The sequence below is a fragment of the Poecilia mexicana genome, unplaced genomic scaffold (assembly GCF_051168715.1).
Source record: "Poecilia mexicana isolate PSO_F unplaced genomic scaffold, ASM5116871v1 scaffold_23, whole genome shotgun sequence".
Classification (NCBI taxonomy): domain Eukaryota; kingdom Metazoa; phylum Chordata; class Actinopteri; order Cyprinodontiformes; family Poeciliidae; genus Poecilia; species Poecilia mexicana.
Window position 1 is genome coordinate 22,394,824 of NW_028263392.1, and position 21,019 is coordinate 22,415,842.

The following is a 21,019-nucleotide window of genomic DNA, read 5'->3' on the forward strand; positions in this document are numbered from 1 at the left end:
GAGTGCTGATTGGATGTCACAGTCAAAGGAATCCAGTCTGAGCCAATCAGAAGCGTTGCTTTGGGGAATGTAGAATGTAGCAAAGTGGAGCTATGCTGCGTTGGATGACACCCAGAAATTGGAATGTTCATCTATAAGGAACGGAAATAATGCCAGAAACACAGAAATTAACAGAACGGAAATCTGTTCTTTGTGTTGAACAGGATTTTCCTGAATATTATACGAGTCAATCTGCTAGCTAGGCTACACAGTCTCCACGCTAAAAACCAGTCACAAATAAAGATAAAATTAAAATTATTTAAATAAAAACAGATTATTACTACGCCTGTGTGAATGTTAACAATTGATCCAAATTACAAAATATCCAACGTTCTTAGTTGTTTGTAGGAGAAAAACAGATGCACTTTTTAATGTTTTATCCATACTGGGAAAAAATTACTTTCACTTTTTATATTTTACCCACCTAAACTTATTAAGGATTAATAAAGGTTCTTTATTTTTCAGTCAGTAAAAACCAGGAAAACTATCTGGACAATACATGACAATAAGTAAGGAAACAACAATGAAACACTAGTTAATACATCTATTTTAAATTTCAGATATCCACTTCACTGACTGTGATCTAAGCACCAATAAAGAATCTCTCAATAAAGAAGAAATAGCATTAAATAAATAAAATGAGCATGATGAGAAGGTAAACATTTATTTACAGGTCCAAGTGAAAACACTTACAGCTTTTACTACCTGCCTGAATATTGAAGCAGCATAACCCTAATATCTAATGTCAGAAGAATGTTAGCAACTTATATTAACCCAAGGAACATTAAATAATAAAACAAATTGTTGGAATTTCTGATGATAAAACTGGGGGTGGGGGGAATGTAAATTATATATAAAAAAAAAAAATTCCCCTCTCACCCTCCGTGGGTGGTCTCTTTCATCCTCTGAGCTCGGGTCCTCTACCAGAGGCCTGGGAGCTTCAGGTTCTCCTCCAGTATCTTGGCTGTGCCTAGAACTGCACATTTCTGGACTGAGATGTCTGATGTTGTTCCTGGGATCAGTTTGAGCCACTGCTCCAGTTTGGCGGTGACTGCCCCGAGGGCCCCGATGACCACAGGCACCACTGTGGTCTTCACCTTCCAGGCCTTCTCCAGTTCCTCTCTGAGGCCCTGGTATTTCTCCAGTTTCTCGTGCTCCTTTTTCCTGATGTTGTGGTCACTTGGTATTGCTACATCCACCACAACGGCTTTCCTCTGTTCTTTATCCACCACCACAATGTCCGGTTGGTTCTCCATTACCATCTTGTCTGTCTGGATCTGGAAGTCCCACAGGATCTTAGCTCGGTCATTCTCCACCACCTTTGGGGGTGTTCCCCACTTTGACCTCGGGGCTTCCAGTCCATATTCTGCACATATATATATATATATATAAAATGGCGAATCAACCAGACATTGTGGTGGTGGATAAAGAACAGAGGAAAGCCGTTGTGGTGGATGTAGCAATAGCAAGTGACCACAACATCAGGAAGAAGGAGAAACTGGAGAAATACCAGGGCCTCAGAGAGGAACTGGAGAAGGCCTGGAAGGTGAAGACCACAGTGGTGCCTGTGGTCATCGGGGCCCTCGGGGCAGTCACCCCCAAACTGGAGCAGTGGCTCAAACAGATCCCAGGAACAACATTAGACATCTCAGTCCAGAAATGTGCAGTTCTAGGCACAGCCAAGATACTGGAGGAGAACCTGAAGCTCCCAGGCCTCTGGGGGAGGACCCGAGCTCAGAGGATGAGAGAGAGACCACCCACGGAGGGTGAGAAGGGAATTTTTTTTTTGAAAAGAATATGAAAAGAAGTAAAACAAAAAACTGATAGTCCCGGTGCTTTGGTGGTTCTGATGGACAGGAGATATGGGGGTCCAAACAGAACCGGGTCGTATCAAGGGTGGATTTTTTTCCCCAGCATGTTCTCTGACTGAACTGCTGACTTAAGGGTTTAAACTGGTCCTAAACCAGTGGGACTCTCTGGTCTTATGATTTGGGGAACCAGTCATGAAACCTGGATGTTTCTGGGCCGTTTCCTTCCCGTCTGTTCGGATACAACATGGCGGATCGTTGTTTCTGTAAATGAAGGAAGCTCAGCAGGTAGAGAATAATCAGGATTATCTTTAATTCAGTTTCAGTAATGTTACAGAAAATCATCCTGTAGTATTTTACAGTAGAATGCTGTCATTGCTTCAGGAAGTGCTGGTCATGTTGATCGTGTGCAGACACTGACTCCAGTGTTTCTAATCTTTCAGTACAAAGGCAGTTTCACAACAACCGCTGCTGCTGCTTCCTGATTGGTCCTCAGGCAGGCGCCATGCCGGCCCCGATGCTGCGTCCAAGTCACCATGGAATTTTCACACCCATGAACTGCCCAATGTGGGAAAACTAAAGTGAAAGTGTTTCGTTTTAATTGACATTTAATTTAAATATCCTTCCCAGAATGAAAGAGGCGTCCTCTGGTCTGCTGTGACTTGAACGCGGCACGAGCAGCAAAAATTACTGCGGTGCATTTGAGGTAACTGGGAAGTTTCTGAATAAGAAATGATGGGGAACACTACCCAGGTGCTGCACCGGACCTGGAACCGCACCTGCCCATCTAGAAAGAAACGCCCCTCCGTACGGCATGCAGGGTCCATGATGAGAGGGAAGGGTCAAAGGTCAGACATTTTGCAGGGCAAAAGATCCTCAGAATCTATCAGAACATTTCAGCAAACCACGAAAAACGATAGAAACAATTTAGAAAAAACTACAGTAGCTCAGGAACCTGAACGCAGCACAGGGCCCTGAAGGCAACACGGGCCCTGAACGCACCGCAGGGCTCTGACCACAATATGGGACTCTGAATGCAGCGCAGAGCAGCTGACCTTTGACCGGGTTTGGCACTGAGAGGAAGAGTGAGAGGAAGAGGAATAGGAAGGTTTAATGAATGTGGGATTTTATTGTTTATCTGCATCTAATCTGGAAATGATTTTAGTCCACATCAAACTCTCCAAAGCTCTGTATGGAACACCTGAGATGCCACAAAAATAAAATCATGAAATTTGAAGCAAAAAAAAGATGCTTAAATTATCTCAATATTTTAAGGAGAATTTTTTGAATTGTTGAATTTGCTAATATTTCAGGACATTTATTCAAAAAAATAAAAGATATTTATAATGAAACATAAAGAAGAAAAAATGTCAAAAACAAGAGAAAAAAAACATTCTTTGTTCTTGGTTTTTAAATGAGGTACTTTTTCTAATGCTTTAGGCATTTTTCTGTTTTATTTCCATTATTTCTGTATGGAAAACCTTAAGTGTCAAAAATTCAAACTTAATAAAATGACATTTAATTTTTCAGAGAACTATGAAAGATGCAGTCAGAGTGTTTCTTCAAATCTTAAAAAGGTTCTGACTCGTTTTTCTAGACGAAGCACCATTAGGTAGAAACACACAGTGTAGTCATGAACCGGAGCAGCAGAGTTCTACAGTTCTGTTGGGTTGCTAGTGGCCAGGACAGCAATCATAAAACGTCACAATGAAAAGCTTTCCCGTTTTCTGGATTTAACCAATCTTTTGGATGTTTGGAAGCTGCTGACTGGCTGAGGTAAAGTCAGAAGTGTAAGGAGAGCCAGTGGTGCCACAGAAAACTCCACTTCTGTAAAAACGACCAAAAGATCAGGCAGGAAAAGTAAATTGAGAGATCAGTTAGAGGAGTCATGTAAAAACTGAAGCTAGTTTAGATTCCCTTCTTTTTTAACAGAATTTATGGTTTTAAATATTATCATCATAAATAAAGAGCAGAAGCAGCTAAGGATCCGGTAAGTAAATTAGACACATTAGATAAATAAATTTAGACAAACGGACAGAAAGCAATGAAATAAAAATACGGGTTTCTTTTATTTCTCTTCATCGATTATTATTCCTGCTTTTTTTGCCTCTATATTCTTCCATACATAGCGTTTCCTGTGGCATCAAGCTCTAGGAAGATGTTTGACGGAGAGCAGCTGCTGCTCCAACAGGCCGGTTCTGACAGCGACCTGGCCTGGACCCGGGCCCGGAACCCGGTTCCGGACCGGTTCTGCTTTGCTCACGGCTTCCACTGTTTGGTGTTTCTGAACATCATCAGCCTTGATGTTTTTATTTCGTGGCAAACTGTGGAGCTCCAGCAGGAAGTGGACGGTTCCCACTCATCATCATCATCATCTTCATCTTCACCATGGACAATGGTTTCTATGTGATGAAGGAGCCGAGCGATGAAGGAGGGAGCAGAAACAAAAGAAGAGAAGGAGGAAGAGGAGGAGTCTCTAGTGTTTACCTGCTAGGTAAAACGCACAAAGCAAATGAAGAGGAGATGAAGACTACTGAGGTGAGAATATTCAACCAGAACCATGGCAATAATAATAAATAGAATATTAATTAAGAATATTAATTATTAGGATAATAATATTACAGAATAAATCTTCTTTTATATATTTTTTCACATTTTTTTCTCTGTTGAAGTACAGCGAGTTCCTCAGAGAGGATTCAGCCTGCACTGGCTCCGATTGGCTGTTGCATATGACATCACAGCTAATGGCCACCAGATAGACATGCATCACTTCCTGCCCCGCCAACCCCGCCCTTCCTGTCTGGGTGAGACGTCTCCTGGCGTTGCCACGGTGATCGGTAGCAGGTGACACAAGGTCTGCAGGAGAAAAAGAGAAACACGGCAGACGGCTTGTTAGTCCTCCGGCCAGCGGGTGGCGACAGGCGGGACAACGCCCTGCAAGGCCAGCAGGGGGCGACAGACAGCTCACCTGCATCATAGCCGGCCGATCACCATGACGTCCACCACCTCGCCCTTGTGCAGCTCCACGTACTGCTCGGTCTTGGGCGGCAGCATCAGCAGCCCGTTGGCACTCCGCATGGACATGAGGCGGCTGGATACCTGGTTCCCTGTAGGACAACAGCGTCAGCGCCGACCTGGTTCTGGTTCTGATGGCTGTCTGGGTCACTACAGGTCACCAGCTGGAACTAAAGCATCTGCTGCCAGGATCAGCCCCCCGCTCTCTGGGAGGATTCAGGCTTTTTAGCAGGAAGAAAGCTCCAGCAGAACCAGAACCAGAACCAGAACTAGAACCAGAACCAGAACTAGAACCAGAACCAGAACCAGAACTAGAACCAGGCTCGGTACCAGCAGCCATGATTTAACAAAATGTACATTTAAATATTTTCAGCCCTGATTCTGCTGCAGAAACAAACTTCTTGGTTGAATAAAGATTTTGCTTCAGATGTACCAGGCGTATGCAGACTTTAGGAGCCAACCGTACGTTTCGTGTCAAAGGTCAAAGGTTAAAGCATGAGCTGACCTGTGCTTTGGGCCCAGGGCAGCGGCTCCTGGTGGTGCCATGTCAGGATGCAGCGGTGGTATTCGGGTCGGGGGTCCAGCTTCACGTCACAGGACAACTGGACAAAAAGCAGCCGGCATTGGCCAATCCATGAAACACGTAGCTTAAAGGACTCCACCAAACGGCCTAATTCAAGTCTCAGCCTTTACATGTTTATCGTTTGAATTCTAGAAAGCTCCACGTAACAAGCAGCAGCATACTTACATCAGCTAAAACAGTGTTTCTCCACCCTGGTCCTCAGGCCCCCTGTCCTGCATGTTTCAGGTGTTTCCCTTCTGCCACCTGAATTGTGTCTCTGGGTGATTAACAGGATCTGCAGCTCCTGATGGTCCTGCAGTCATTTGAATCAGCTGTTCTGGAATAGAGGCTCATCTAAAACATGCAGAGCAGGGGGGCTGAGGACCAGGTGGAGAAACACTGAGCTATAACCATCTAACTAGGTGGCATGATAGCTTTTATCCATGCTAGCTTTATGATGCTATCTAGCAGCTAGCAACTGTTCAACAATTGTGAAAACATTAAATGCATCACTGGCCATGTACCAATAAAGCTGCTACCTGAGAATATCTGGAGAGCGCTAACCCTCCACCCTAAATTCACAGGCGGTGCTAAAGAGCTAACAGAAGCTATTTGAGGCTAGCTGCTATTCACTGGGACAGCAGCTAGCTTAGCCACAAATGCTTCAGTAGAAGAAGACTGGACTTCTTCTCTTGTTTCATGAAGACACTTGCAGTTCCGACCAGGGCCTGCCCAAGCCTCCATGGGGCTCTAGGCGAAATGTGGTTTTGGGGCCCTCTAGTTCTGCTAACAGTGTGGACCGGCTGCAGTCAGCAGTCCGATCATCAGGTCATTCACACACCTGCTATAAACTTACTGCATCTGTAAGAGCGGAAATACTATCTAAGGAGTTGTTTGGCGGAAAAATGACACTGGCGCCTCGGCGAAGACTTTGGCTTCGCACTAGGTCAACCTGACCGAATTCTTTCCTTCCATTTGCGTGCAAAGCGCAAATGGAGCCAGAATTTACTGGAAAGGATGTCTGTTTGTGCAAGATAAAATCAACAATTTGAGATAAATTGTCCTATTCAGCAATTCTGAAATGGAGCAGATGTTGAGTTCGTGAGGTCCAAAATATTTTAAAGGTCGTCCAATACACACTCAGTATAAAGCGTGCCAGAATCTTTCTGCAAAACAACAGTTGCACGCCATTGGTTGAAACTTTCCAACACACACTGATGAAGATGAGAAGGTATAAAATAGGTTGATGTTAAGACTTCGAGGAGATTTTTTGTGACAAGACGATGATGATGAAGATTTTGTATTGAACTGAAGAAACTGTAAAGAGGAAGCCGTGGAAGTGTAATAAATCTCCAGCTCGTCTATGGCCTAGCAGCAAGAACTACGTCTCTGTGCGTTATTTCTTTTACTTAGATATTTAAGAGTATAGCCACCTTTCTAATCCTCAATAAAAGTGGTGACACCCGACGTTTGAATGAACAATTGAACAACCAGGAGAAGGAAGGTGACTCGCTTCAGCCTGACTGCGGACGGGAGCCGTCTGGGCCCAATCACAGGAAAGAGGTAAGCTTTTATCTCTTTTACTTGTTAAAAACAGAACGGTTTCCTGTCTGCTGGCGGTCTGAAGTGCTAAAAAGAGTGATTAAGTTCTTTCTGCTTACCATAGGCGAGTAATTTCTTTGCGCAAAGAACGAGCTGCCAAAAATCTGAGACTCATAGGTATCTCATACATTCTGGAAACATGCAGCTCGGAAAATAAGCACTTTTTCAGTCTGGTCTCACCCGTTTTGGTGACGGTAACAAGGAATTTCTTCCATTATAAGTTACCATATATCAGCCAATCTGGTGTAGTTCTTCTGAACAGGCACTTTCATTGAGCTGACTAATAAATAATACATCACGATTTGTTAAATTTGGCAGGAGGCCAAGAAGCTTAACTTTAACATTAAACCAGCTGAGCCACGAAGAGAGATTGGGATCTCTGTGAAAAGCGCTATAAAAATAAAGAATAAGAATAAGAAGAGGCCAGGAGAGGACAGTTCTTTTTTCTCTGTGGGACCACCGAATGTCTCCATGAGAGAGACAGCGGAGTTTCCTTAGCGGAGGGAACGTGTTTTTCTCCGTGGAGTGACCACGGCATATCCCATCCACGAAGAGAGCAAAAAGCTCGTCTGGTGGGAGAAACCAAAGTCCTCCATGAGATGATGTGTGGCCTGAAATAGAGTTGAAAATGAGTAAAAAGTGAATAAAGAAGTTCAAGTGAAGAAAATAGAGTTTTACAGATTACTTTGTGAGTTAAACTGCAGTAAATGTTCTTTAATTTCATTCCTTTGAGTTTTTGGTGAGGAGTTTAAGTGTTTCTGTCAGCCTTGGCTAAAATAACTGAAGTCCTAATATAATTAATTGTGTGCACACATTAAAATTGGACAGCGGCTAAACAGCCAACTAAATTTATATATTTATAATAAATATATTAATAAATATAATTACACTAACTAGAATCCCCGGGGAGGAGAAGGAGTAAGGAAAGAATAAGGAGTAGAAATGCAAATGGAATGATTGTTGCTGAGATGAATGCTGAATAATTGGGAATGTATGTTGTCTATTGTGTAAGTATTTGATTGGCATGCCTGTATATATTGTAAAAATCTGAAATGTGCATGTTTTTGGCTTATTGAATGACTGACTGCTTTCAAAGTAATGTTGAGCATTAGAAGCCGCCGTGCTCTGTATTAAAGTTGAAATTTGGTCTTCATTTTGACTGCAATTGTTTAACGCTGTTTGTAACGTCTAATTTTATGCTGTGCAATATAGATAGGAAATATCCATATCTCGCTGCTATATTTCAGAAAAGTTGGGAGAAAGAAAAGAGTTTCTTGGCTGAATCCCCAGAAACACACACACGAACCTTCCCTCCCACCCCTTCCCTCCCTATCCCTTGACCTCCCTTCCTCCCTCCTCACTCTCTTTCCTCTCTCACTTTTTCTCTCTTGCCCTGCCCCTATCCTATCCTCTCTCTCTCTCTCTTTTACTCTCTCTCTCTCCACAACACGTCATTTGGTCCCGGATCTGTCGTGAACTGAGACCATTCTTTGTTAACACCCATTTGTAGTCCATAGTATTTAAGACAGCCCACTTCCTATTACGCAAAGTTGGCCCCCACCTTTGCTCATTTCGGACTGAAACAGACTGAAGTTTAGTTTTTCTTTTTTTTCTCTCCTCTGCTTATAACGGTGAAGAGGTCTAAGCCTAAAGCCTTGAGTTAACTCACATAATGCAGACTTTTATCCAAATAATCATTGTTTCTGTGACACTGAACTATGTTAAACATTTTTCAAATGTATATTTTACTGTAAATAGAGTTGAATAACTGTAAAAAACTTGGTTAACGGTTACACTTATTGAAGAATACTTAACACATGTAACAATATTTAGCAACTATAAGCAATAATACTACAAGGAACAAATATCAACTAACTAAAAATCAACTTATTTTTTACTCAATTGGAAAAATTAAAAAGTCAAAGGACAACAAAACTGTAAAAGACAGCAAAACTTAAACAGAATTCTAATAGTGAGACAACTGCTAAATAAGCAAGATGAGCAACATACCTATTGTCATTATTGGTTCAAAAAACCCAGAATATGCTTCTGAAATTCCAAAAATTTCTAAGAAGTGGCAAAAGAGAACGCAAGGACTAACGTGCCCATGGCCAGAAAACGGGAGCTTTGACTTATCCCTTTGTGAACAGATGGAAACTCGGATTGCAGACTACAAAGCAAAAAACAAAGGAAAGAAAAGACAAGCCAAAAGAGAACTAGAATTAAACATTTTACAACTATTCAAGGAAGAAGGTGAAAAATACCGGAAAAACTTAAAGCAGCAGGTAATTGAGCTGAAAAATAATTATGAAAAACCAGATGATGATCAAATGAACCCTGCTGGGTTGTATCCAGCCCTGACAGGAGTTCTGAATATCACAGGTGATTTTGGATACAGGAATGATGATCAAATTAGGGACATTAAACAAGGTAAAAACAATGAGATGGAAACTCAATTAGACAGACCCTCTACAGGGCACACACCACGATCAACAGTGGTTCAAACACCAGCTCCACCCAGAGGTGCACCACAGACGAGCACAAGTGCTACAGACAGTAGCACAAATAATAAGCACTCAAAAAGCATGGAACTACCAACGTCATATGCAAATGCAGATGGCTATAAGCCAGCTGGCAGATATGACACATCGTTACCGCCAATCCAAACCAGAAGTCAAACCTCTGGTGCCGGATGCTCCACAACACGGACAGTTGGAAATATTAAAATTCTTGACTGCTATGCTGGAAGTAATAATAATAAATTTTTTGATGGCTACGCGGGTCATCTGAAAAGACGCAGAAGCGGAGATGCTTATTGGTTAAAGTTAGGCCCAGAAGTCTTTAATATAGAACATAAAGCAAACCAAACACAGATACAGGAAATAGAGGAAGAAATTGATGAAGGCCTTGTACGATTAGCTGAAACAGAGTCAAGATGTGATAATGGTGAAGACGGGGCGATGGCTGGTCCAAGTACAAGCACTCCGGTCAAAGAACAAAAAGCCCCAAACCAAAAAGAATACGATTTGAGATCCAGACCTGACATACGCAAACCTGATCGTTATGACCCCTCAAAACAATTACCAATCATATTAAAAGGAGATATTGCTCAATATTTGCCATTTGCCTCGATGGATCTGGTAGGGTTAGTCTCGCGGTTGCCGGACATTCATAATGGTGCAGGAAGATGGATAAGAGCACTAGAAGAAGAGACAGTTGGCAAAATCCTGGCACTTGGAGACATCAAAGCCATTCTAGCAAAAGTTGTTGGAATTCCCACCATGCAGAACATTTTGAAGGATCATCCCTGGATGCTACAAGAAAGAGCAGACGGGATTGAACTAAATGCATGCCGGACAATGATCTGGGCAGCCTTGAGGGCAGAATTTCCAAACAAAGTGGACCCTAAGAACATGAAAGCGGAACCAATTGGTGACTCGGAGAATCCAGCATCCTACGTCGCCAGGCAGTTGAGAAGGTGGAACGAAATAATGGAGTTTGATGTTGACGAGTACCCAATGATTGCAGGTGTGTTTCGAAAGTCATTGGTGGATGTAATGCCTGAGCCAGTGCGCACCAAACTTGAAGAGGTGGTGGCTCTGATGTCTATGCCACACAAAGAATTTCGTGATCATGTGGTACACACAATAGAAAAATACCGAAAAGATGAACAAAAACGCACTGACCAAGACAAAAACATCCAAAGGAAATTGGCTCAATTACAGCTTGGAGAACTTCAAGGAAAAAACAAGACTAAGACCCAAGCTGCAGTGGTAAGGGGGGACCAGCATCCCGCCCCAAATGTAGCCAACCTTCCTAATTCTGTGAATTCAGCGCCACAGATGTATACTCCAACTTCGCAAATGACTCAGCCTTCTCAACCAGTGGTGAATATTTATTCACAACCATGGAACTCACGTCCATTTGTGCCTCGAGGAAGGCAGCAAAGAAGCCCTTCATGGCCTAACAGGGGACGAGGCGGTCCGCCCAGAACACCCGGAGCATGCTGGACATGTGGTTGTTTTGGACATCGTGCTGACCAGTGCCGAAATGGTGACAACTCTTTCCAAAGACGGCCGCGTGGCAGAGCCAGACCAGGTCCACCGACAGCCCCATACAATCACCAAGCAGTTCCATACAATCAACAGGGAACTCCATACGATCCTCAAGGAGTCCCATACGATCCACCAGTTCAACAAAATTCATCAGCTCAATACAATCCACCAAATTTTGGATACTAGGGATGCCCAGAGGACCCTAGGGGAGAGAGTCAGTACCCAATTCTAACTACAGGTGCTGACGATGAACCAATATTGAAAATTCAAATTGAAAACAGAGAAACTCCAATGTTGGTCGATACAGGAGCAGCTTACACTTGTGTAAGTCCAAACTATGCAACGCATCTCCCCATGTCTGATAAATTTGTATCAACAATAGGGTTCTCGGGAACAAGACAATTAATCCAAATGACAGCTCCTGTTCGACTTACAACAGATGACAATGAAATAAAAATACCAATTTTGGTATCTGATCAAACCCCAATAAACCTGTTGGGAAGAGACGCTCTATGCAAATTAAAAATAAAAATCTGGTGTTCTCCTCAAGGTGTGTATGTTGAAAAAGAAGGTGTGGATCTTCAAATGTTCATGCAACAACATGAAGCCAAAGTTTATTGGCTTGGAGACATTAATAACTCTATTGAAGAGGTAATTTCCAAATGGGGACAGTACATTCAAATTCAAATTCCAGAAGCTAAGAAACCATTTCTAGACTATCATTGCACAATGTACTATGACATTTCAAAAAGTACAGAGTTTGAAGAACAATGGGACAAGGAAACACAAGGTGAAGCGGTGAACCTTGAGTCCCAATATATCATTGTTGGGAGACAAGGAGCAGCGCTAAATGTAGAAATTAATGATTTCATTTCACAATGGTACAACGTTGCAGAATCTGTACCCCACATAACCTTGTTTGTAAATAAAAACTTTCATGCCAAAGATCTTGGACCAATGATGAAAATTGCAACACAGATTAAATGGGAACAGACAGAAAGCCCATTAATTTTCCAATCAGAAGATGCAACAATGATTAAAATAATAAGTGAAACTACTATGACAGCAAAACCACAGGTGGTAACAGTACCGATTAATGACACAAAACAAACAGAAGAAAAAGATGAGTCAGTTGAAAACCCATTAATGCAGGACATGTTAAAGCTAGTTCCTGAATCAGTATGGTCAAAACATGAAACAGATGTGGGATTAGTGAAATCAGCTAACCCATTTAAAGTTGAACTGAAACCAAATGCTAAACTTCCATTTCGTCCTCAATATCCATTAAAACCAGAAGCAGAAGAAGGAATCAGCAAAACCATTGAAGGATTGTTAACAGCAGGAGTGTTGGTGGAAATTGAAAGTCCATGCAATACGCCAATTTTTCCAGTTCTGAAAGCAGATAAGTCAAAGTATCGCCTGGTACATGACCTTCGCACAATAAACGATGTAGTAGAAGACAGATCATCGGCAGAAATGCCCAACCCACACACACTTTTAACCGCAATCCCTGCTGAAGCAAAATTTTTCACGGTGATTGATCTTTGTTCAGCATTTTTCACCATTCCCTTAGCGGAACAATCTCAATACTTGTTCGCATTTACCTACAGAGGTAAGAAGTACAGCTACACTCGATTACCCCAAGGCTTCAAACACAGCCCTCATTTGTTCAATCAAGCACTCAGACAGGACTTAGAAGGATTGGAAATAAATAGCACATTGCTACAGTTTGTTGACGACATTCTAATTGCGTCACCTACATTGGATGATTGCCATCAGGATTCGATAAAAGTCCTTGAAAGACTGGCTGAAGGAGGGTACAAAGCCTCCAAAGACAAATTACGGTATTGTCAGACACAGGTAGAATACCTGGGTAGACAACTCTCAGAAGGGAGCATTGGCATATCACCTTCTCAACTAGAGGGTGTCAGCAAAGCTCCATGTCCACGAACAGTTGGAGAAATGATGACATTTCTCGGTATGACAGGTTTCAATGCTGATTGGATAGAAAGTTATGCAGAAAAAACAGCACCACTCAGAGAACTCATGAAAGAACCAGGTCATCAAAACCAAAAGAATCTGCTAAATTGGACTATAGAAGCAAAAGTAGCATTTGAATCTCTAAAATGTGAAATGCAGAGTGCACCAGCACTAGCAGTTCCAAACTATGACAAACCATTCTACCTATATGTTGCGAACAAAAAAGACATGTATGTCACAGCAGCTTTGATGCAAGAAACATGTACAGGTCGAAGAAAACAACCAATTGCTTATTACAGCACAAAGTTGGACAATGTAGCACAAGGCTGGCCACCATGTTATCAGGGGCTAGCAGCAGTCTACCATGCTTATGAAAAAGCTTCAACCATAACAATGGGTTATCCAGTTACAATATTAACTCACCACAAAATCGCAGAGTTAATAAATCTAGGAAAGTTTGTCGTAACACAAGCAAGAAGTTTGCAGTATATGCTACTTCTGACATACCCTGACATAACTATTCAAAGATGTATCACCAACAATCCAGCAAATGTGATTCCTTTGGATTGTGACGGAGAACCACATGAGTGTGTAGCAGAAACAATGAAATACACAAGACTCAGACCTGATTTGGAATCCACTCCATTGCCTGACGCAGAAGTCACATACTTTGTTGATGGGTCATGTTTCAGAGACCACCTAGGAAACCACGCAGGTTTTGCAGTGGTACAACAAATAGGTGAACATTTTGTAACCATCAAAGCTGAAAGATGTGACCAACCATGTTCTGCACAACTTGCGGAACTTAAAGCATTAACTGAAGCCTGTAAAATGGCTAGGTCAAAAGTCGCAAATGTGTTCACTGATTCAGCCTATGCCCACGGCGTATGCTTTTTATTTGCCGCAATTTGGAAACAAAGAGGTTTCAAAAGAGCAGACGGAACCCCAGTGCAGCACGAAGCACAACTGAAAGAATTAATTGCTGCCATGATGCTTCCTTCGAAGCTGGCAGTGATCAAGTGTCAAGCACATCGCAAAGGCAATGACATCGTTGTGAGAGGTAACAACATGGCTGATGAATCAGCAAAAATGGCGTCCAGGAGCCAAATGGCTATCTTGGCACCTGTGATAGCTTTAGAACCAGCTGTAACACCGGAAGATGTCATTTTGATGCAACAACAAGCAAGTAACAGTGAACGTGATCTTTGGGCACGAAGAGGTGCTACGATGAGTGAAAATGGCTTATGGAGGTCACACCAAGGCCTACTAATAGCACCAGTAGCATTATTAACATTATTGGTCTCAGAAGCCCATGGCTTAGACCACTGTGCCCGAGGAAAAGTCATGGACAAATTGAAAAAACAAGGTTTCTGGTCTCCATACATGCAAGACATGGTGGATGAAATTCTAAGCCAGTGTGAAATATGTGCCGAAAACAATGCTCGGAAAGGTATAAAACCAGGTATTGGACACATTCCAGTTCCAGATGGACCTTTCAAACACCTGGTGATAGATTATGTAGACATGCTCAAACCAGTTCAAGGTAAAAGGTACATGTTGGTGATAATTGATCGTTTCAGTCGATGGGTCGAAGCAGTACCATCAAAAACCTTAGGAGCAGACACAGTTATCAAATTTTTGACAAGAGAAGTAATTCCAAGATTTGGAATTCCATCTGAAATCAGTTCAGACAATGGTTCAGCTTTTGTACAAAAAGTTGTTAAAGGCATTTTGCAAAAGCTACAGATCAAACAACGTTTTGGCGCAGTCTACCACCCTCAGAGCCAGGGAATGGTGGAACGCATCAACGCCACGTTGAAAGCAAAGCTTCGGAAAATTTGTGCATCAACTAAACTAAACTGGGTAGATGCTTTGCCACTAGCATTAATGAGCTATCGCATGCAAATGCACAGAAGCACGCATTTAACACCGCATGAAATGCTGACTGGCAGACCTATGCCTGTGCCGCAATGGAGGTTACCTTTCAAGGGACCTCCCCTTGAGCAATTGCAAACTGAGTTGAAAGACTATGTTGAACAACTAACTGCTATCCATAGAGCTATCTATTTGCAGGAAAAATCCAGAAGTCCAGAGTCGACGGTGTGGGAACCACCGGTGAAACCTGGAGATTTGGTGTACATCAAGGTGTACAGACGGAGATGGCATGAGGCCCGATGGGAAGGACCTTATGAAGTCAAGAGAGCAACCCCAACGGCTGTCCAAGTAGAAGGAAGTACCACTTGGCATCATTTGACTCATTGCACTAAAGTTCAAAATAAAGACAAACTGAGACTTGAGTTTTACAAGGAAGATGAGCAGAAGCCTCACAGCAATGAGACTGATACTGATAACTGTCCAACTGTGGATGTTGACAGAGGTGGTGAACCGAGCAGCAGTGACGGCAGAGACGAACTTACACAATCTGCAGCCAACACCACGGGACAAACCAACCACGACGAACCACAGTGACAGAGAATGGACTCAAAGACAGCCTCCAGGGGGGACAAACGCTGACTCAACAACGACTGTTCACAACACAAGATCCATCTCCAATGACAAAGATAAGTATCACACAACTTATAGAAATCCAGACAAGTACATACCAGTGTTCTTTCCAGCAAGTGTCAATTTAAATGTACCCACAAAATTGATTCGTAAAACTAGATATGTGCACTTACAATGGAAATGGACAGCAAGTTTAACAGATACCGAATTTCTAACTAATTCATAAAATTAAATTACCAGTAACCCTAGTGTATGAAGGAGTTAAAGACTTAGTAGGAATGCACAACAATAAAACAAGGCTTCGTAGAAGCCTGGGGGATTATGGGTTGAATGAAGGAGTATATTTAAATCTTATAGGTCAACCAAGAGGAATTCCAGATGAATTCAAAGCGCAGCATGAACTCCGCGCAGGTTTTGAATCTATCTTACCTTGGATCACAATTAACAAAAATGTTGAATGGATTAACTATGTTTATTACAATCAACAGAGAATGATCAACTTTACAGTTGAAGGATTTATGGCCCTAGGAGAACAACTCCATGAAACCAGTAGAATGGCAAAACAAAACAGACAAGCGTTAGATTGGATCTTAGCCAATATGGGAGGAGTTTGTCATATGTTTGCTAATGAATGCTGTACTTATATCCCTATGAATACCTCACCAAAAGGTACATTTAGAGCAGTAATGACTAAGTTGAAGAAACTGAAATCGGAATTCAAAGAAAATGCAGGAAAGAACACTTGGTCATGGAAAAGTCTGGAGGAAATTTTAGGTGAATGGGGAGCCTTTGTAGTTAAAATAGGAATAACTCTGGTAGTAATACTAATTGTTATTTTTCTGCTTGTGTGTTGTGTGATCCCTATCATGAGGAAATGGATTGTAGGGACTGTATACAGATGGATGACCAAGGACGGTAAACATCAGACGGACTAAGCACAAGGCCGCCCGGACCAGTGAACCTATGACCGATTCGAAGGACTGCTGAGCTCAAGGATAATTGATGCCTGAATTAAAATGGCTTATGGAATGTTGAAAGATCTAAAAGGTTCAAGGGAAATGAAGTCAAACTTGGGTTGGAATAAACGGACTCATGGAAAAGACACTGTTTGCATACACCATTACACATACTCATTACACATAGTTTATACACTTTATATACAATACAACACGGGTGGCCCACACATAGTTAACACACTAGGAACACGTGTGAATGAGAATGAATGTGTGAGACAGTATGAACAAGAATGTGAGTATGAATGATAATGTAAGAGAGCGTGGATGAGCACAAGCATTAAGCGACCAATACTTTGATCATTATGATTAGCATTTAAATCACACAATCACTCTGATTATATGTGCGTCATGGACACTTCTTCATAATTGTCATCAAGATTATGTATCAATGTTGAAGTATTATTGTTACCATGTATATCTATGATTTTGGTCACTGTGGATCCATGATTGTGTTACATTTGTGCCAGATTATGGAATACTGGTGGTCGCCCATGGCGAGCGGGGGCCATAAGGTAATTTTTTCCCTGGAAAGCAACAAAAGGCCAACAGGGTTTTTCGACCTTATACAGATGGAAGAACAATCATGGAAGCAATGACCAAGCAATGTTTAATCAATGTATTGGAATTGTTGTATTAGTTACAGTAACTCATGAAACAATGTTGCCCCCACTATTCATTTTATTTCACTTTTAAGTGACTTCTATATATATTTCTAAGGTTTATATACAGAGTTGTACTCACAGGTAGATATGTAAACTTAGTATAGCAATTAACCAAACAACTGCTAAGGTTAATTAGGATTCCACTTGAAAGCGGAATAGGGGGGATTATGTAAGAGCGGAAATACTATCTAAGGAGTTGTTTGGCGGAAAAATGACACTGGCGCCTCGGCGAAGACTTTGGCTTCGCACTAGGTCAACCTGACCGAATTCTTTCCTTCCATTTGCGTGCAAAGCGCAAATGGAGCCAGAATTTACTGGAAAGGATGTCTGTTTGTGCAAGATAAAATCAACAATTTGAGATAAATTGTCCTATTCAGCAATTCTGAAATGGAGCAGATGTTGAGTTCGTGAGGTCCAAAATATTTTAAAGGTCGTCCAATACACACTCAGTATAAAGCGTGCCAGAATCTTTCTGCAAAACAACAGTTGCACGCCATTGGTTGAAACTTTCCAACACACACTGATGAAGATGAGAAGGTATAAAATAGGTTGATGTTAAGACTTCGAGGAGATTTTTTGTGACAAGACGATGATGATGAAGATTTTGTATTGAACTGAAGAAACTGTAAAGAGGAAGCCGTGGAAGTGTAATAAATCTCCAGCTCGTCTATGGCCTAGCAGCAAGAACTACGTCTCTGTGCGTTATTTCTTTTACTTAGATATTTAAGAGTATAGCCACCTTTCTAATCCTCAATACATCTCTGGCTGTTTACATTATAACCATGTATAATGTAGGATACATTTATTGGCCACCTGATTTATCCACCAATTCATTTCTGAGCGCCGATTTCCTTAATTTTGTGGGATTGCGATTGGCTGATACTTACATGTGAAGCTGATCTTATCCCCTGATCTCATCTTTATCAGCAAAGCTTTATAACTCAGCCTCTGTCCTCTTCTGCTCTGCAGTGAGAGGTTTGACTGGCAGACCCACCAGGTCAGGTCTGCATGTTTACTGTTAACAATATTCATCCCACTGTTGCCAACAGTGACTTTCTTGCTACATTTAGCAACATTTCAGAGAAAAAACTTCATATCAGCCAAAACCAAAATCAGCAGCTCAGGCTTTTTAAAGATCGGTAACCAGGGATCGGCCAGAAAACTGCAGTCGGTGCAGCTCTACACACATTCATGACCTTCTCTGATTAAACTAATTTATCTTAAGCGTAACTCCAACAGCTAAAAATGTCATTTATACCAGGTGAGTTTTTCTCCCCTGAGAATCTGGACCGGTACCGGTACTGGACTGATTCTGAGCCTTAATGATTTTAACAGAAGTTTCACTTAACTTAGAAAAATAATGTTTGTTTTAGCCACAAAAAGCTTCTGCTCAGCAGCAAACAGCAAATCCCAGCTACAGCACAGAGCAGCTCATCCATGTAGCCTGACGTAGAAACATTTAGCTAGACGATGTCAGACAGTCAGAAGTTTTAATTATTATCAAACCTTATCAAACTCGGCGTTTTGAAGCCAAAATACCTCAGAAATATACAGAACCACCATGAGAATCACCTCATTTAAAGTTTAAACTCAGTTTCACACAGAGAGCCTAGCATAAATGTCTGGCTGTTGAACTGGACCGGTGTTATCGATCAACTGGTGGCTAAATCAACTGGTTGAAACCTATGCGCACCGCAGATGTTTCCAAATTGTAGGTGGCTGTGTCGATGCCTGTTGAAAAATGCTACTTGCGTGGAAAAAAACGTTTGCAAAACTTTACTATAAATCCCATTGGACGCTTATATGTTTAATGTTGCATGTGAAAATCATGTTTCAAAACAATTTTCTAAAGAACAACATTCACTGCGCTTCGAAAACACCGCATTTGGGCATAACCAGATCAATGAATAACACAATCCCATTCACTTTCAGGTTCACCAGGATACATTAATTCTAACTCATGAATAGCCGCAATGTAAACCTAAGTGGACAGTTTCTGCTTTTTATAACCAGCACTGATCAGAAAAACATTGGAATTGACTCTCAAGTACCTCTTATGCGAGTTGCTTACATTACATAGAAGCAAAAGGTAAATAGTAAGTATCGCATTTAGAGACACTTTCTACCCACAGTTAGTGTCGCTAAACAATGAGGTGGTTATCGTCATATTTAATAAAATTTAACTCGCATACCTGATGGTGTTGCTTGTGGTGTTTACGTTTCCAAATAGAAAGGAACATCAAGTAATGTCGAGAAGTTGTACTGTAATAAAATCTCATCTAAATGATATAAAGTTAACAGCTAATGTTGTTGGTGGTGATATCCAAACTGACAAGCCGAAATTATAATAATAAACGTTCCTACATTACTGTCAGATACCACCAACAGATTATGAGCCGTATCTACAGTATGTGTCCGTGTGTTCTCTACTTGGAAACAGTTTGCAGGCTGTTGACGAAGGGAAATCAAATTAGAAACAGAACGAGCCGCATTAAGATTAGCTAGTGATGCCAAACAGGGTCCTCAACGCAGATGTTTGTAAAAAATTAGGTGGCTTTGTCGTTTCCTGATCAAAACGCGACAAACATAAATAAAAGATATGAAAATGTCTCTACTTTCTCTAAGAGCTCTTCAAATCATAATGGTATGAAGGAACATTGAAGAATACGTTAAAAGGTCTCTAAAATATACCCCACTTCAAGGAAGACTGTACTAAACAGAATTTGTCCTACCGCCCAACATTGTTAGAGTAATGACGATCATTCTACGTCTGTTCAGTCTTATGTTGACTGACGTGCTCTGCAAACATATCAATAAATTTAAACAGTTATAATATCATGCAAACTAATTCATTGTTCATTTAATGGAAGCCACATTATTTCGATTTCACTTTAAGACTTCACTCGGCTGCAGAAGCAAAGCTGTGCACCTTGGTAATCTGACAATATTCTTACAGTTAAAGTTTGTCTGGCAAACCTGCTAAACAACACTACCTCCAAAATGTTGGCAAGTGAATTATATTTATTTTTGTAGACAATAAAATAAACTGGTCCAAAAAGGGAAACAGGCCCTGTTAACTAAACTCGTACCAGCGGTCGCTGAGTTCCAGGAGCGCCGATTTAACCACCAAGCTATGAGGACAGCTGAGAGTCCGATGTTCAACCTGTCATTGACTGTCATCTAACGGACACCCCGCGCTTTAAGAACCAGGCCTGGACTGATTGGTGGCACTTTCAGAATCTCAGTTCGAGTGAAGATTTTAACCTGTTTCTGATGTAAAAGTATATTAGACACTTGTTTGTTCAGCGATGTCTCATATGGTTGAGAATGACAGTCACTTGATGAAAAGAATAAAGACGAGAAAAAATATGAACAATAAGTAAGAAATGACACTGCCACATAGATCTGCGGTAGCCATGTCTTCTGTAAATGAGCTAGGAAATAAAGTGTAACATTACAGAAACAGTTAAAAAGACTTCGCTATAGTTTCTGTGGATACCTATCTGAAATATCACAATATGAGGAATATGTAGAAAAATTACACAGCCAGTCGATCTGTTTAAACATTTCATTTTTAATCCCAAGGCTCTTCAACATTTATGTCGGCTTTCAGGGAATAATCTTGGCTTTGAGATCTGCTCATGCCACATCTAGATCTATTTCGATCTTCCTTTGACGAGTTTCAACCTCTGAAGCAACACATAAGTCAGGACAAGCTCTGCGTAATTTACATGTTTTGATGGTTTTGCAGATGAACTTTTTAAAAAAGGTAACA

The 21,019-nt window shown here is 41.4% G+C and overlaps 1 protein-coding gene and 1 long non-coding RNA gene across 3 annotated transcripts in view; one reads left to right on the plus strand and one right to left on the minus strand.

Annotated features, from left to right (window-relative positions):
* Nucleotides 1-3,897: 3,897 nt before the first annotated feature.
* Nucleotides 3,898-21,019, minus strand: part of gphna (gephyrin a) — a 30,895-nt gene continuing 13,773 nt past the window's right edge. For both annotated transcript variants that reach the window (XM_014977298.2, XM_014977297.2), the window contains 3 exons: nt 5,368-5,464; nt 4,816-4,954; nt 3,898-4,703 (listed from right to left, as the gene is read on the minus strand). In XM_014977298.2, the coding sequence (XP_014832784.1) occupies nt 4,821-4,954; nt 5,368-5,464 (231 nt within the window). In that variant the 3' untranslated portion in view covers nt 3,898-4,703; nt 4,816-4,820. The remainder of the gene's footprint in view (nt 4,704-4,815; nt 4,955-5,367; nt 5,465-21,019) is intronic.
* LOC148152648 (uncharacterized) lies at nt 6,281-17,931 on the plus strand. Its single transcript, XR_015762106.1, has 2 exons — nt 6,281-6,987; nt 15,135-17,931. It is a non-coding gene; the product is annotated as an uncharacterized LOC148152648 (long non-coding RNA).